General features: G+C 45.3%; 3 protein-coding genes across 4 annotated transcripts; all 3 read left to right on the top strand.

Moving 5' to 3' along the window:
* Positions 1–1315: 1315 nt before the first annotated feature.
* LOC135105595 (cuticle protein AM1159-like) lies at positions 1316–2848 on the top strand. Its single transcript, XM_064013847.1, has 3 exons — positions 1316–1473; positions 2087–2286; positions 2390–2848. Exons 1-3 carry the CDS (start codon positions 1468–1470, stop codon positions 2580–2582), a joined length of 399 nt encoding a protein of 132 aa, XP_063869917.1. The 5' UTR covers positions 1316–1467; the 3' UTR covers positions 2583–2848.
* A 4495-nt stretch (positions 2849–7343) lies between these two features.
* LOC135105594 (cuticle protein AM1199-like) lies at positions 7344–8285 on the top strand. The gene is made up of 3 exons (XM_064013846.1): positions 7344–7481; positions 7675–7895; positions 7991–8285. The coding sequence occupies exons 1-3, from the start codon at positions 7473–7475 to the stop codon at positions 8157–8159; spliced, it is 399 nt and encodes a 132-aa protein (XP_063869916.1). The 5' UTR covers positions 7344–7472; the 3' UTR covers positions 8160–8285.
* A 5537-nt stretch (positions 8286–13822) lies between these two features.
* Positions 13823–15084, top strand: LOC135105592 (pupal cuticle protein-like). Of its 2 annotated transcripts, none has more exons than XM_064013843.1 (3): positions 13823–13925; positions 14048–14271; positions 14517–15084. In XM_064013843.1, exons 1-3 carry the CDS (start codon positions 13887–13889, stop codon positions 14977–14979), a joined length of 726 nt encoding a protein of 241 aa, XP_063869913.1. In that variant the 5' UTR covers positions 13823–13886; the 3' UTR covers positions 14980–15084. The 2 variants fall into 2 exon arrangements, with proteins under 2 accessions (XP_063869913.1, XP_063869914.1); XM_064013844.1 differs by having other exon boundaries at positions 13824–13925; positions 14069–14271.
* The last annotated feature ends 1444 nt before the right edge of the window (positions 15085–16528 follow it).

The following is a 16528-nucleotide window of genomic DNA, read 5'->3' as shown; positions in this document are numbered from 1 at the left end:
GCATGATGAGACGAGTGACAGCAACGGACTGATACCGATTACTGATAAACATTGCACAATGATAGCATGGATGTAATAAAGGACAAGGAAAATGATAGGCTGCGTGGCACCATGCCTGCCCGGGCGTGCATAGGGAACGAGCTTTTCAATCTTCAATACACAATTTTTCCTTTACTACTTTCCTTTCAATACACTTTCAACCTTAACTCTCACACCTGCACTATACTTTTCTACCTTGAGTCCTTCACTTCAATACGAGTACATTTGCTACCTTCCTTCACTTCTAGACTTAGAAATCCACTTTCTACCTTCACTTCCGACGAGAGAGAGAGAGAGAGAGAGAGAGAGAGAGAGAGAGAGAGAGAGAGAGAGAGAGAGAGAGAGAGAGAGAGAAGACCTTAAACCGATGAAAGGAGATAAAAAAAAATGAAACCCCTTTACCGGGAACTCAAAATTGTTCACTTTTTTCACTTTTTTTTTCACCTCACTTCCTTATTGGGGTAGACAAAAATAATCTTCCCGCTCCATCTCCCTTCCCTTCGTCCGTCTCTTAATAGACCGTAACTTCCCGCCGTCAGCAGCTCTCTCTGTCACCATACGTTACGAGGGTGGAATAATAGGAAGCGCTGGAGGAGGAAGACATAGAGGGAGAGATGGAGGAGGTGTAGGCGCAGATTAAGGAAATGTTTAAGCGACTACGACATTGTTAATAGGAAAGCACGTAGATATGACGCGATTACGTGATATAAAGGTGTAGATAAGGGGAAGGTGTTGGGTGTTGGCTGAGATTCCACGGTGGTGTAGCTGTTGTTGTAACGGTAGGGTTGTGGAGAGAGAGAGAGAGAGAGAGAGAGAGAGAGAGAGAGAGAGAGAGAGAGAGAGAGAGAGAGAGAGAGAGAGAGAGAGAGAGAGAGAGAGAGAGAGAGAGAGAGAGAGAGCCATATCATAATACTGTCAATAAATGAGGAGAATACGGTAAAGGAAGAAAATGACATGGTGATGTATGAGAGAGAGAGAGAGAGAGAGAGAGAGAGAGAGAGAGAGAGAGAGAGAGAGAGAGAGAGAGAGAGAGAGAGATAACACCCCATCCACCACCTGCTCCTCCTCCTCCTCCTCTAGACAGCCAAGACAGGCAGCCAGACAGCAAGCATAACCTCACTGCCGCAAGCGTCCCTTCACACACTCCTACCACTCTCTCCCTCGCTAAAAAAACAGAAGGTACTCTCGTCCGCACCTATCATATCATAGTGCCCGGCCTTCAGCAGTGTGTCCCTTCATCCCGTTACCCTTCTCCCTCAGACGACCTTCACCCACTCACTACCCATCGCTACCTGGTATGGGCCAGTCACCCCTCTACGATACCTTCGCTGAGAGACCCCGAAAGTGAAGACACCAACCGGCCCATAGGAGACGTATATAAGGAGCTCTCTCTCGTGTCTCGTCCACAGTACATCTGCAACCGCCATCATGTTCGTAAGTACACCTCGAAGCCTCTACAGACTCTGAGCCACGCTAGCTGAGAGAGGCCAACACTCACGCACGGTCCGGCTTGAATATTCATCTATCTTTCTGCCTACCTATCGACTTTCTATGGTTAATTATTGATGAAGAAGAGGAGAAAGTGTGTGTGTGTGTGTGTGTGTGTGTGTGTGTGTGTGTGTGTGTGTGTGTGTGTGTGTGTGTGTGTGTATACCGGTGACTGCTAATCAAGTGCCGGTGCCGCAACACCCAGTCGTGCCTCACGCTAGGCACGACAAACCCGCGCATTTTTTTTTTTGTTTTTTTTTTGTTTTTTTTACTTTTTACGTAAACTTTCATGTGCCATTAACAGACATCAATCCATCTTTTAGTTGTAGATCAAGTAATACTTTCATCGCTTATATACAACGTTATAATCAAGTAATACTTTCATCGTTTATATACAACGTTATAAAGTTAAAAATAAATCTTGAACTTTCACTTACTTACACATACTTATTAACGGTAATGGTCCCGTCAACACTTCCCTCTCTGCCTCCCGTCCTTGTCTAACTCTTTCTTCAGTGGGAAGAGCGCGCAGAGGCTCACGGTGTTTCACCTCCCTCAGGTGCTCCTCGCTTGCCTGTTCGCCGTCGCCGCCGCCGCTCCCCAGCTGGAGCAGGAGCCCATCGCAATCCTGGTTGACGAACGAACTGACTCCGGTGATGGTAACTTCGCCTACAACTTCGAGACCGAGAACGGCATTGTGATGGAAGTGTCCGGCACCCCTGGAGCTGAGGGTGCCACCAACATGCAGGGCGTCTACAGGTGAGTCATCCCTCCTGCCGCCGCGTAAACCACTGTGACGGGCGATACTCAGTCTGACCTTCGTGTTGGCGCCTCTCACTACCTCGCTGCTGCCTTCCCACAGGTTCCCCCTCCCTGACGGTTCCATCGCTGAGATCCGCTTCTTCGCTGACGAGGGAGGTTACCGCGCCGAGTCCCCACTGCTGCCCACTCCTCACCCTCTCCCTGCCCACGCCCAGGAGCAGATCCGCATCGCCGAAGAGCAGCGCGCCCAGGGCATCACCTTTGACAACCAAGGCAGGAGACTGACCCGCTAAACCAAGCGACGCCGCTTCATGGAATCCGCTAACTTTTCGACACGTCTTCGTCACCAACACTAAGTAGTTCTGCGCTACTTAGTGTTATCATCTGGACTTCTTGTTCTATAATTATTTCCATAGTTGAGATTTTATAATAAACCGATAAAAAAGGAGCACGGAGGTCACACTGGATGGCGTCCGGCTGAAAAAATATCGTTTGATATCGCCGTGGTAATGGAAAACGATCATCCATTATTCTCGAAAAATAAACTTATCAGTATGAACATGTGAGTCATTTTCCAATAACGTGTTTTCCATGTGTTCACCTGGACAGAAATGTGTGCTGGGACGAGTCTTAGCGAGGCACGGAGATAAGGTTAACGAATCACGCTACTATGACTGCTACTGTGTGTGTGTGTGTGTGTGTGTGTGTGTGTGTGTGTGTGTGTGTGTGTGTGTGTGTGTGTGTGTGTGTGTGTGTGTGTGTGTGTGTGTGTGTGTGTGTGTGTGTCAGCAGCAGACCAGGTAGAGTGAACACAAGCTTATGGGCATCTCAAGGGCTTCACAGACCATCACGGCATGGGCTAAATAAGAAACAGGAGCAAAGAGTTCACTGGAAGGACCACTACGCCACAGACGTCAGTGCATTACAGTACACCCTGCCCGTCAGTGTGTGGAGTCTCAGATATCCCGACAGCCAGACAATGTCATGATTTCATCAACCCCAAATATTTCAAAAGGCAAAATACTACGGGATCACAATTTCAGTGAACCATTTTTTTCTTTTCTGAGTCACTTAACACCACGGCCCGGCGTTCTTTTCCTCTGCTGCCACTACCAGTACTATTACCGTTGATCTGATCTTGTTACTCACTCACTCTTGCATCCACAAACCCAAATACTTCTAATACAAAGTTCACCAGGCCTTATATTGCTTCTGGTTGTTTATGAAGCACACCTGGGAACTGCCTAATGAATCAGTTAACCTTCACATGACTTGCAAACTACAGTTGAACCACCAGACGGTACTACAACACAGTCTAAAAGCAGTAATCAACAGTCCATGAGGAGGAGGCAGAAAAAATAACGAGGTGGTGAGTGCAAAATCATCTGACGCTCGGAGAAATGGTTAAAGACGAAGAACAGAGGAGGAGGAGGAGGAGGAGGAGGAGGAGGAGGAGGAGGAGGTAGTGGTGGTAGTGGTGGTGGTGTTGGTGGTAACGATACCGAGTCTGAATCTGTTTGAACGACAGACAGCTCCTGGGAAAAAGACCTCAAACATCTAGCGAAGCAGAGCCGAAGGTTGAAGATCGCGGGAATGTGTAGGCGTCCCGAGCCACGCGGTCCATCCTTTGTGCTTCCTCGCTGGGACAGGAAATGCCTTCACTCCCTCACACCTATCATAAATGTGTGGACCGTCCGTGTCTGGGGCATAACTCTCGCCTGAATGGCAAGAACGAACGCCAGTGAAAGACGATTGAGAGAAGGAGGAGGAGAAGGAGGAGGAGGAGGAGGAGGAGGAGGAGGAGGAGGAGGATTACAAGGGATTACAAACACTATCAAGCCTTCAGGTTCTTACTAGGTTTTTAGATTGCATCATTCTAAGGAGGAGGAGGAGGAGGAGTTGGATTAAAACTGGCAACAGACTTTTAGTTTCACTTTTTTTTTCAAGATGTTTTCGGCTTGATCTTCATTGTATACTGCCTGTTAATACGATAGTTAGTTCGAACAACTAATAAAAGGCAAACAGAAATCCGGCCGAAGACACCAACGTTGTGAAGAACCAAACTATAGTCATGGTCAACAACCCAGGAACATATCACAACTACTACCACTGTGCTGCTTTCCCCTCAGTCTTTGCTTCTCTGATCTGCTAACATTCCGTCAGACGCCATGTTTGTGAGGCGACTGTCATCAAGCCAGTGTACTTTAGACTGAGGGAAGAGAGATGACCTATTGAAGTGAGAGCAGCTTACTATACTTGTGACCAGGTCTGTACATTGATCACTGTGTACAAAAAATGCGGTGGCGCTGCACACTGCTGCTAGTCTGGGGCTCCGATCTGTTGTAATTAAGAACCGTTCTTTTTTCCTTCTTTAGGGCCCAAAATATTACATTCTCCATATACCAGACGGAGTACAAACGAATCCCATGCCATGAAGGTTGAATTTAAGTTATGAACCATATAATTTCGTTTTTCATTCTCATTTGAGATTGCCGAGCTCGCACTTATGAAAGAATACTTAAAAAAATGCATTAGATGAAAATAAAATAAAAATCTAAATTAATTTTGATCTACGAAGTTTGAATTTATGAACGTTTTTCAAGGAACGCAACTCATTCGCAAACCGCAATGCACACAGTTGCCCAGAGTAGTGGTGTCACCAGGACCAGTGAATTCAATGTCTATAAAACAAATAGAACTTGACATGTCGACTAATGGACTGCGCTGTATTAAGAGCATGGCAGAGATCAAGGGGAACTGGGGATGTGAGAAGCAGAGGTAGTTCTCTGATACTGCTCTTTTGCCTAAAAATCTATTGTGCAAGACTTTGGGCTCCAGTATATGAATGTTACGTTACACCGCAGTCATCCCGCTGCCTCGCCTCTCCGCGTCACGAGGCAGCCATGCACAGGGATACATATTCTCGAAGTAATTCAAGTGACTCATTCACGCTCTTAAAAGTAGCAAGAAAAAGATGCACCCAAACTCTCTTTCGCCATGCAAATTACGACACCAAACGTTAAATTTCAACTTTATACAAGCACTTAAATCCAACGAAAGGTACTCCTCATATCACTTGGTGTTTATGCGACATGCAACAACTACAAGGAATTTTCAACACTAACACTTAACATCAACTTCCATTTTTAAACAGCCATGATGTTCTCGTAGCGCAGCAACGGTGCGCTGATAAACTCGCATCAATAAAACACGATACACTGAAACCCATAAAGCCCGCGGTGCATGGAGGGACATTCCTGGAGGTGGGCGAGACGTCTGGAGGTCTGCCGGGTGTGTGTGTGTGTGTGTGTGTGTGTGTGTGTGTGTGTGTGTGTGTGTGTGTGTGTGTGTGTGTGTGTGTGTGTGTGTGTGTGTGTGTCTGGTTGCCTGTCTGCCTCCCTGCTGCGACCAGGTTCGAGACCCTATCTTCGCCGCCTCCCACTAGGCGCCTCTGATTCATGCAACGCCTCCCCAACGTCCGCGACACTAAGGGGCGTCACAACATCCTTTTTGTCTGAGAGAGAGGCTAACGTCTGGTGGGAGAGGTAGCAATGAGAAGGGGAGAACTCTGTTACCTTGTTGCTGAAAATACGATGAAAATATATGTGGTATATAAAAGACCGCCCAACAGTTTATGTACAAGTGAAGACGTTCGAGTTGTAGCAATTTGTGGTTGGAAATGGAATGCCAACACAAATATGCATAAGAGAGAGAGAGAGAGAGAGAGAGAGAGAGAGAGAGAGAGAGAGAGAGAGAGAGAGAGAGAGAGAGAGAGAGAGAGAGAGAGAGAGAGAGAGAGAGAGAGAGAGAGAGAGAGAGAGAGAGAGAGAGCGCACAAAAATGAGATTAAAGCTGTTTATTATTTTTCCCTTGTTTTGTGAATGCCATTGACTCTCCTGGGCAGGACCAGAGACTGACAGTGCCGTCAACTATCTAAAACCCAGAACTCATCACGATATGTTGCCATAGAAACACGTCGTTAGATGCTACTTTAATACACTAAATTTCATTATGCTGTACTATACTAAACAATATACTTTGAAGAAATGTCGCGGAGGAGGAAGAATGAAATAAGTATGTGCTTGACGATGAGTTACAGAGAAATGGAGCAACAGAGAACGCGATGAGAGAAATAATAAATAGCTGTAGAAGGTTCGTACATGGGGCTGGCTACCGGCACAAAAGAAACAGCAAAAGAAGCGAACAGTCTACTCCCCACTTCCAGTCACGCCATGCTGCAGTTAAGGTTCACTGGGATTACTACCTTCTTGTGCTTCCTTCTGCTGCTCCTTCGTGATGTGTCTTCCCTAACAAGTCTTCAGCGCCGTTTCTGTTCTTGAGTGAGGTCGAGTAATAAAATGCTATGCTTACGAGAGATTTTAAGTAGAAAAGAGAATATCTTCCCGTATCTTTACTTTTTTTTCTTTTCTATCTTCGTGGTTTCCTCGCTTGAGTGATGCCGAAAAATGGTTCTCCTGTATGCAAGGAATTCGAAATGAAAAGGAGAGTGTTAACATCATAATCCTCGCATACCTTTCCACTTCGTTAAACACACAAGATTCACCCCTACAAAAAAAAACAGATGAAACAGAAAACGAGTCTGTTGGCCCGCCACCATCCCAGACTCTGCTAAAATACCGCACCCTGACACCCCGTCCCCACACCAGCAAGGCAGGGTGGCACTCTGGCTGCACAGATACACAAAAGCGACAAGTTAGTACTACACAATTACGTCCCTCGTACCCAGCACACACGCCTCCCCCACGCCCCGCTGCGACCACGGATAAGAGAAAGCAGCTGTGGTCATTTCTTCGTCTCTCCGCCCCATAAACCATTTAGGTTTCCTACTCTACTTTGTACTCAGGAATTAAGCCGTGGATCAGAGCCGACATGCGTAGATTGTTCTGGGTTTACATATCCAGTTGTTGATTAACGATGGCGGGAAAGCAAACTCCCCACAGCAGATTTACGTCTTGAAATGATAGGAATTGTGTGCAGCTGATGAGGAGGAGATAACTCGGCAACACAACCGAGCCCTGCAAAGCCTCGGGCGTTATCCTGTCTGTCCCTCGCCTGCCCTAACCTGCTAACCTTCACCGACCTCCCCCATACCGAGAATCGCACCCCAGACACTGTATATAAGGCGGTTCGCTCTCTGTTGATGCACACCTTTCTCAGCCAACATGAAGCTCGTAAGTACTCGCCTCGCCCAGAACTTTCCGCCACGGACCCTGAGTGTCCCGGCGGTCACCTCAATGTCAGACTGATCGATATCATGAAACATAATTTCTTTGTGTGTATTCATAAATTATAATATTGTAAAGTGTCCAAAGCACTTCACCTCCCAGTCTCCTGCCGAGACTCACTTTGTTCTTACCACGCTAGGTGCTCCTCGCCTGCCTGGTCGCTGCCGTCGCCGCTGCTCCCCAATTGGAGCAAGGCTCGCAGCCGGTGGAGGACAGGCCCGTAGCAATTGTCTATGAGGAACGTACGGATTCCGGGGACGGCAACTTCAAGTATGCTTTTGAGGCCGACAACGGCATCGCCGTGGACGTGTCCGGCACCCGTGGAGCTGAAGGCCAGAGCAACATGGAGGGAACCTACAGGTGAGTCGTGATAAACATTCTGCTGTGTGAACTGTGAACTGCAGGCATTGCTCCATCGAGGCGCCACTCACAACCTTGCTGCCACTCGTCCTCAGGTTCACCCTTCCTGACGGCACTGTGGCCGAGGTTCGCTTCTTCGCCGACGAGAATGGCTACCGCGCCGAGTCCCCGCTGAACCCCACGCCCCACCCTCTCCCCGCCCACGCCATCGAGCAGATCCGCATCGCCGAGGAGCAGCGCGAGCAGGGCATCACCTTCGAATAAGCTAACCTTCTCAGACACGGGCGGCGCGGTAAGGCGCTAACAATTTTGACCCACCTCTGTCAAGAGCCGCTGCCTCTGGACACAATACCTTAAGTCGATACATGAACAATAAAGCCTTTTAAGCATCAGAACGATGTTGATTACACTATGTCACGTGTGTGTGTGTGCTACGGAGAGAGAGAGAGAGAGAGAGAGAGAGAGAGAGAGAGAGAGAGAGAGAGAGAGAGAGAGAGAGAGAGAGAGAGAGAGAGAGAGAGAGAGAGAGAGAGAGAGAGAGAGAGAGAGAGAACAAAAAAAAAAACACCCGTGAAAACATTATAATAAAATGGAAAAAAAAAAAAGTAAACAGCATGATCTAAGTCAAAACAAACCCTCAGCTGTATACCAAACATTTACCTCCAAGAAAAGAATCCCCCCCACACAACACAAACACCAACACACTACCAGCGCCTTTTCTTCCCTTCTGCCAGCCAGGCCGAGACCACAAGACCACAAGACCACAAGACCACAAAACCACTCATCCTCATTCGCCAAAATCATCCATCAACGAGCAAACAAGAAGCACATTGACACTTACCACAGTCATCAAACCCAACTCACAGATACGACCCCTTGTGCTTGCTCAGGTTAAACACACACACACACACACACACACACACAAGAAGACGAGACAAAGAACGGAAATATTTGACTGCTATATTTGGCGACAGGACCTTGGTTACGTCCTCTCATGAGTACTAAGTCTGTCTGTAACCTTGACTGCTTGATTCAAGATGTGCCGCGACTCGAGATGCCCCTGTGTGCCGGCATAACCTGAGGTGCGGGAGTCTGGGTGTCGCGGAGGAAAGGACGTGGCGTTGTGTTTGCCAAGTGTCCTGTTTTGGGAGAGAGGGCGCGGTCTGTCTAGCGGAGAGGAGCTGAAAGAGAAGGAACAGGAAAAAAAGTGCGTGAGAATGGAGTGGATGAACGGAATGGAAGGAATGCAGACGGATAGGATGTTATTTTTTATTAATGGAATAGGTGAAAAGGCGCAATAAGAAGGTACACAAGAATAGAGGAAAGGAATTTTGTGGAATTAATTCATGATGAGTATGATGGGGCTTAGTGAGAGGAAGGGGAAAGAGAGGAATAAAGAGGCAAGGAAAGCTAGCAGAAAAGAAAAAATGCATTAAATTAAATAAATAGTGAGGGATATGAAGGGTGTCAGTAGGTGCGAGGGAATAAAGGGAGTAAGAGGAACATAAGGATAATGGGAAAAGAATGGGTGCATAAAGTGGAGGGAAAATGTGAGTGGTAAGATGAGCTTCAATTGGTGAATGAGAAGAGGGAAATGGAAAGGAAGAGGAAAAAGACGGCGGTGCTTAATTGGTGAGGAGTTTGAGAGGCGACATAAATAGATTAAAGAATAGCCGTATCCCTCGTCCCCATACACCAACGGTCGCTTCGTAACGTAATATCTCTAGGTACTGACATCTACACAAAACTAACGCAAAATAGCGGAATCTTCAGCATTATCCTGTCGGGAGGCCACCCCCTCCCTGGCTGGTGGCGCCAGCATGTCTGTTGAGTTGCAGCTTAATATTTATTGTTCTTCCCCATTGAAGTGACTTCAGAAGTTGCAAGGAGCCTAAATTATTGAAATTAAATATACTGATGTAGACTGAAGATGCTAGAGAACACTGGGTGATATTTTTATGAAGAGCTTTTCAAATGACAAACTGAAGTCGGTGTACTAAAGTGTACCTCTCCCTCTCACTGATGCCTCCTCATTTCCAGCGATTAAAGAGAAAATATACATTTTTTTTCATTCTAAGTTGTGTATTTATGAAGGAGCTATGATCAGTAAAATCCTCCTAGGGCAAAGTGATTTCAGAACAGGCACACATTGCCACACAATCGTGTTGTAAACAGCGAGGAGGCCGTCATGGCGGCCGCTTTGCCCCATCAGCCAACATGCATGAACTTGCTGTCCTCTCCTGGTCAGTCCCAGCCACTGATCACTTGGCACTGAACACCCTGTCACGTTTTGGTAAGAATCTAAAAACTAACAGGGGCTGTGTTTGTTCTGATACGATTCTTAAAAGTGTTACACGCTAATTTTAGGACAATGGAAAGGCTGACTGCTGATGGGGAGGAAGTTGCCTACGGCAGTCAGAAAGGACACGGCAGATCTGCGATATTTACAAAAATTAGCCTTATTATACACGATTTTCCGTTTGAGGTAATTATAATACCAGAAAAGGTTTTACAATGTATAAACTAACAACATAACGGAAACACAGCAGCTGATGGCATCTCCTTACGCATGTCAACGGTATTCTTACACGTTCTGAAAAAAAAGGATTTTTCTCTGTATGAAATGCCGTCAAGTAGGTCTGGTGATAGATTACAATAATTTTATGTTCTTTAGATGCCTGGTACAGACAATAATTAGTGAAAAAAAAGGTATTACGTCTCGTACACGCCATAATAGCTGGATTCCGCAATCACAATCTTTCTGGATGTTCATGTCCCTTAGAAAATAATTTAGTATCAAGTTAACAAATCAATAAAAAACAAGCTTTAATAACATATTAATTACAAGCTTAGAATGATCTCATACAACTACGCACAAAATGTACATATTTATATGGTAAAGATCACGTGTATTGGTACCTATAACTCCACTACAAAGAGGGCCGGAGCTTAGCGGCAGGTCGGCTGGTCTCTCAATACCACTATGCGTAAAACTTAATCTCCACCCGACCGTGGTGAAAACAGAATGAAATAAACGCGGTATCCTGCTAACAGAATGAAACAAACACGGTATCCAGGCCACAGAATGAAACAAACACGGTATTCAGACCATAGAATGAAACAAACACGGTATTCAGACCAGAGAATGAAACAAACTCGGTATTCAGACCATAGAATGAAACAAACACGGTATTCAGACCACATAATGAAACAAACACGGTATTCAGACCAGAGAATGAAACAAACACGGTATTCAGACCACAGAATGAAACAAACACGGTATTCAGACCATAGAATGAAACAAACACGGTATTCAGACCACATAATGAAACAAACACGGTATTCAGACCACAGAATGAAACAAACACGGTATTCAGACCACAGAATGAAACAAACACGGTATTCAGACCACATAATGAAACAAACACGGTATTCAGACCATAGAATGAAACAAACACGGTATTCAGACCAGAGAATGAAACAAACACGGTATTCAGACCATAGAATGAAACAAACACGGTATTCAGACCAGAGAATGAAACAAACACGGTATTCAGACCACATAATGAAACAAACACGGTATTCAGACCATAGAATGAAACAAACACGGTATTCAGACCATAGAATGAAACAAACACGGTATTCAGACCAGAGAATGAAACAAACACGGTATTCAGACCAGAGAATGAAACAAACACGGTATCCAGGCAAGAGAATGAAATAAGCAAGGTCTCCAGGAAATGGTATGAAATAAAGGCCTTAAATAAAAATAATGAATCACTAATCCCCCACACACTCCCCTGACAGCCAAGCAGGCACAGGTAATTGAAGGCCTCACGTCACATTTCTCCTCCTTTTATCACCCTACCTTTCCCCGCCCCTCCTCCTCCTCCTCCTCCTCCTACCTTTCTTCCTCATTCCTTCTCCTTCTACCTCCCCCCCTTCATGTTACATTTCCTCCCCAGTCCTCGTCTGTCTTCCTCCAATCATTGCATCTTTCCTCCTCATTCCTTGAGATAAGCTGAATTTTTGACGTCTTTATAAGTCTCAGTTTATTGAGTAAAGAAGGGAGGGAGCAGAATGGAGAAGTGCAGCAAAAAAGAAAAAAAAAAAAACGAGAGAAAAAATATATCGCAATAGAAAATGTTCGTCGTCCTCTTTTAATAATAACATATAACTGATGGAAAAAGAAAATTATCCAGGGCAAGTCTCCATTCCTCTCAGTCTTGAGTTTGTCCTTCAAGACGCAAGCCAGGCAGTGCTGACCTTGCAGTGTTGTGTTGTTGCACAGACGAAGAACGCGCGGCGTCAACAGGCTGGTTGCTGGTGGCACGACGCGGTGGAAGGAGTGGCTGACGGGCCCCCTCTGTGACCTCCTCATGCTGCTCCTCATGACGTGTATGTGATGTAGTAAACGAGTAGTATTTTTAGTAGCACTGATGCACTATTAAAAAGCTGTCAGTGTGTGTGTGTGTGTGTGTGTGTGTGTGTGTTCCCCCAATCTTTCCCCAAATCTTTTAATATTCAGATCCAGATATTGAAGTCGCTTCTGCTGACTGTCTTGTCGTGTGTCTGCATGACGTGGGCATGAAACAGCAATCTGGAGGGGTGGACTGAGATCCTCCCAACAAGATCACATCCTGTTGTTGAAATACTTCCATCCGGCGGGTGGCGTCAACGCGCACACATCCCTCCATCACTTTCAATAATATTCATGTTTGTTTAGGTATTGCTAAATCACACCACCCATGCAAAACATTTTCTCCGACCAATGCAAATACGTGAACACACAGTTAATACTATCTTCCCGCCATGACACCTTATCTTTAGCATGCATTTAAGGCAAATAATGTGTTGAAGAAGTAAAATACAGGAATCACGCTGTTATGATCTAATGAACAGATCAATGCACATCTTGGACTGGCACGTTCCAATCATATGAATATCTTTTGCAGTTAGGTTACAGGTAACTTAGCTCATTGAGAAGTGTTCACACTGGAAAAGCGTGCGTGGCGGCTCACTCGGAAAGTGGGAGTTCAGTTTGCGAGAGAAAGAAGGGAAGGAGGGAGCAAAGCAACACGTTTTTCGATGATGGTGATGATTTCACATGCATAACTCGTTCAAGGAGACGCGTGGCTTTGTATAATGTATTTACTGTGCGTATGAACCTATTTCCCAACGCCGGATAGATACACACTAAGGCTGACACGCAGCATGGAAACAAGAACGGCCACGTGGGTCCTCAGGTTAGGTACACGAGGCTGGCTATTCTTTTTCTTCACACATTTTCCACATTATGCATTCTCAGTACCTTCCATCTTGCCCAGAGGAAATTAATGATGATAACGTTAATGCAGGAGACAGCCAGCAGCATCGGTGACTCAGGTGACCAGAATCGGGAACCTTTCAGCACCTGGTCTCACGTCACTCTCTGGCTGCTCCACGGCTAGTCCAGGTTATGACACTCGTGCATGAACGTCGAAGATTTGTTCTGCGCCTCAAGGTTATAATGAGCCTCAGACATGGCGCGTAGAGAAGTGCTGTGCAGGGTTACTAATATTACTTGATAAACACTGATACAATTCTTGGGATGCGGTGTCAGCCCTCCCCGTGTCCTCAGTCTGGGGAATGGTGGACACGCGAAGTATTTATTATCTATCCTCGATCCACGACCCGTGGCACGCACATCATGTGACACTCAGGATGTGAGCAGCAACCCACAGCATCTAAAGTGTTCACGGATTCCTTTCATTCCTATTCCTCAGCAAATCATGAATTTTTTTTTTGTCAAGCTAGTGGAGATTTTCCCCGTCAGGTTCCTCGTCGTGGGTGTTGAGGAGAGGTTGGTGGCCCGGGAAGTCAGGGACAGCAAGGTAAAAGGAACGTGCACTACATAAAGATTTAGGTAGCTACATTCCTCCCATGTGTCTCGCTACCTTTCAGGCGCCGGACATCTGAGGGGGGTGTATATGTACAGCCACAGCACGAGACATGCCTTCAGTACACAGGTGCGCCGCCATCATGCAGGGGGTGAGTAGTGGTGGCGCTTGTATCTTGCTAGACTCTCTCTAGCTTAACATTCTACTGAAAAACAGAGGCATCTTTTTAATAGTGAAGTCTATGTTGATGTGATGTGATGTCTCACCACTAAGACTAAGGGCTTCACGCCCCAGCTGGTGCTCGTCCTCCTGGTGGCCTCCACGTGGGGCGCTCCGCACCTCGGGGAACAGGATCACCTGGCAACCATCCTTAGCTACCACCACACTGATGATGGGGACGGGCACTTCCAGTATGGTTTTAAGAGTTCCAACGGAATTAATGTGCAGGCGGAAGGCACCCCGGGGATCGAGGGCCAAAACATCCGTGGTACTTTCAGGTGAGTCATGCATAGCTGACGGCATTATGATAAAACATTATTATCATTATACACCTTCATTCCAAGAACATTCAGGTACAAATAGTTTGGAAATCGAGTGATCATCGTTCGGTAACCTTCAACACCACACCTGACACCAGACAAGTAATGAAGCGATGAGTTAACTAACACAGCTTGACACAACTTGCGCTGAGGAATGAAGCCGTTAATTAGACTAACATTACACTCTTTGGTCTTTCCTGCAGGTACCCCCTCCCAGACGGCACCATCGTTGATGTGCACTACGTGGCTGACGAAAACGGATACCGCGTCGAGTATCCGATCATCCACTCCCTCCGACCGCTACCCGCACGCCCCGACGATACCCACGAGCATGACGACCCGCTGCAAGACCCCGCCGAGGAGTCCACGGACTCCTCACACATTGAGGACGACCTGCCTGACTCGCACGTTGAAGACCACAACCATTTAGACGCCCACATGGATTATAATGTGACTGATTCTCACACTCCCACTAACCCTCACACTCCCTCTCATTCTCTCACACAACACGACCCTTACACTTCTCATGTTCACACTCCTACTGACTCTCACACTCCCCCTGACTCTCACACTCCCTCTGACTCTCACTCCGCCACTAATCACACCTTGGAGTCACCTCAAGACAGCCCAAACTCCCTCACTCTCGATCTGCGATCAGTTGGCTGATGTCAGTCTCACACTCACCTGCAAGGAACACAATGACTCTTAGTAAATAGTCCATAGTTAATAGGAAGTGAATATGTACACGCAAACCAAATAAATAGAGACAAATGACATCCTCTGATTATCTGAATCAATATTATCCGGTTGCTCTCTCTCTCTCTCTCTCTCTCTCTCTCTCTCTCTCTCTCTCTCTCTCTCTCTTTCTGACAAATACACTGTTGAATATACAAGAGCCCCTGTTCAAGACGGCAGTCCAGGAGTGTGTGCAGGGACCGAAGCCTCGCGCCCTGCCTGCCTCTTAATTTGTCCTTGTGTGACCACGCTCCAGGAATTAAACAACATGGCTACGTGTCGACCGGTTACATTGTAGGTACATTATTATTATTATTATTATTATTATTATTATTATTATTATTATTATTATTATTATTATTATTATCATCATTACTACTACTACTACTACTACTACTACTACTACTACTACTACTACTACTACCACCACCAAAATTTCCATTCTAATTATAATAATAACTATTATTATTATCATCATTATTATTATAATTATTATTATAATCATCATTGATACTACTGCTACTTATACTACTACTACTACTACTACTACTACTATTACTGTCACTGCAGCTGCTACTACCACTAATACTAATAATAATGCTAATACTAATACTACTGTTATATATTTCCATTCTAATTTATCATTATTACGAGAGAAGCAAAGTTTCATTTTGAGCGGCCCAGCTCGGTCCTGCCCGGCCCGACCGTAACGCTATTCAAACGCTAATATTTCTTGAACTACGCGGCCGATCGTATCGAAATTAGCACCACATGATAGCACAGCTCTGTCAGTTTTATGATATAGCTTTCAAATCTTCTGATGGATGAAGATAATGGGTAACTTGCAAAAAGTGTAAAGTATCGAAAATGGAATTTCTCTAAAATTCCTTAAGTCAACTTTTAAGTAGTGCTGCGCATGTGTAATGTCAAAATTCCAACTTTTTAACTAATTAACTGATCAAACTCAAATTTTGTTGTTCATAGAAAATAATACAAGTTGTAACGAAAAGGCATGTCAAATTTGCAACACTCCTGCGCATGCTCAAAATACAGAATAAAACTTATTGTAAAGTGACCGTCAGTTTTTTGCAATATTCACCAACTTCCTTTTGTCTCAACGAGAGCGGATGGATACCAATGACGAAAGAATAACATTTCCTCTCCACCGGTATACAGCACAACCACTGGGCTCTCGCAAAGGTTTGAGCTAGACCGATTTGAATATTAGGCAAGTGTGCGATGTGCGGGGTGCTTCCACTGTTGCATTACTAACAGCTTCGCTGGTCAATCGCCTTCTAGACGTTTTATTGGTTATCATTATTATTATTATTATTATTATTATTATTATTATTATTATTATTACTGTTACTATTGTTGTTGTTGTTGTTGTTGTTGTTGTTTGTTATTATTATTATTATTATTATTATTATTATTATTATTATTATTATTATTATTTCTTTTACTCTCGTCATCATCATCA

Source organism: Scylla paramamosain, chromosome 12 (assembly GCF_035594125.1).
Source record: "Scylla paramamosain isolate STU-SP2022 chromosome 12, ASM3559412v1, whole genome shotgun sequence".
Taxonomy (NCBI): Eukaryota; Metazoa; Arthropoda; class Malacostraca; order Decapoda; family Portunidae; genus Scylla; species Scylla paramamosain.
Note: the sequence above shows the minus strand (reverse complement) of the source record. Positions and strands in the feature narration are given on the sequence as shown.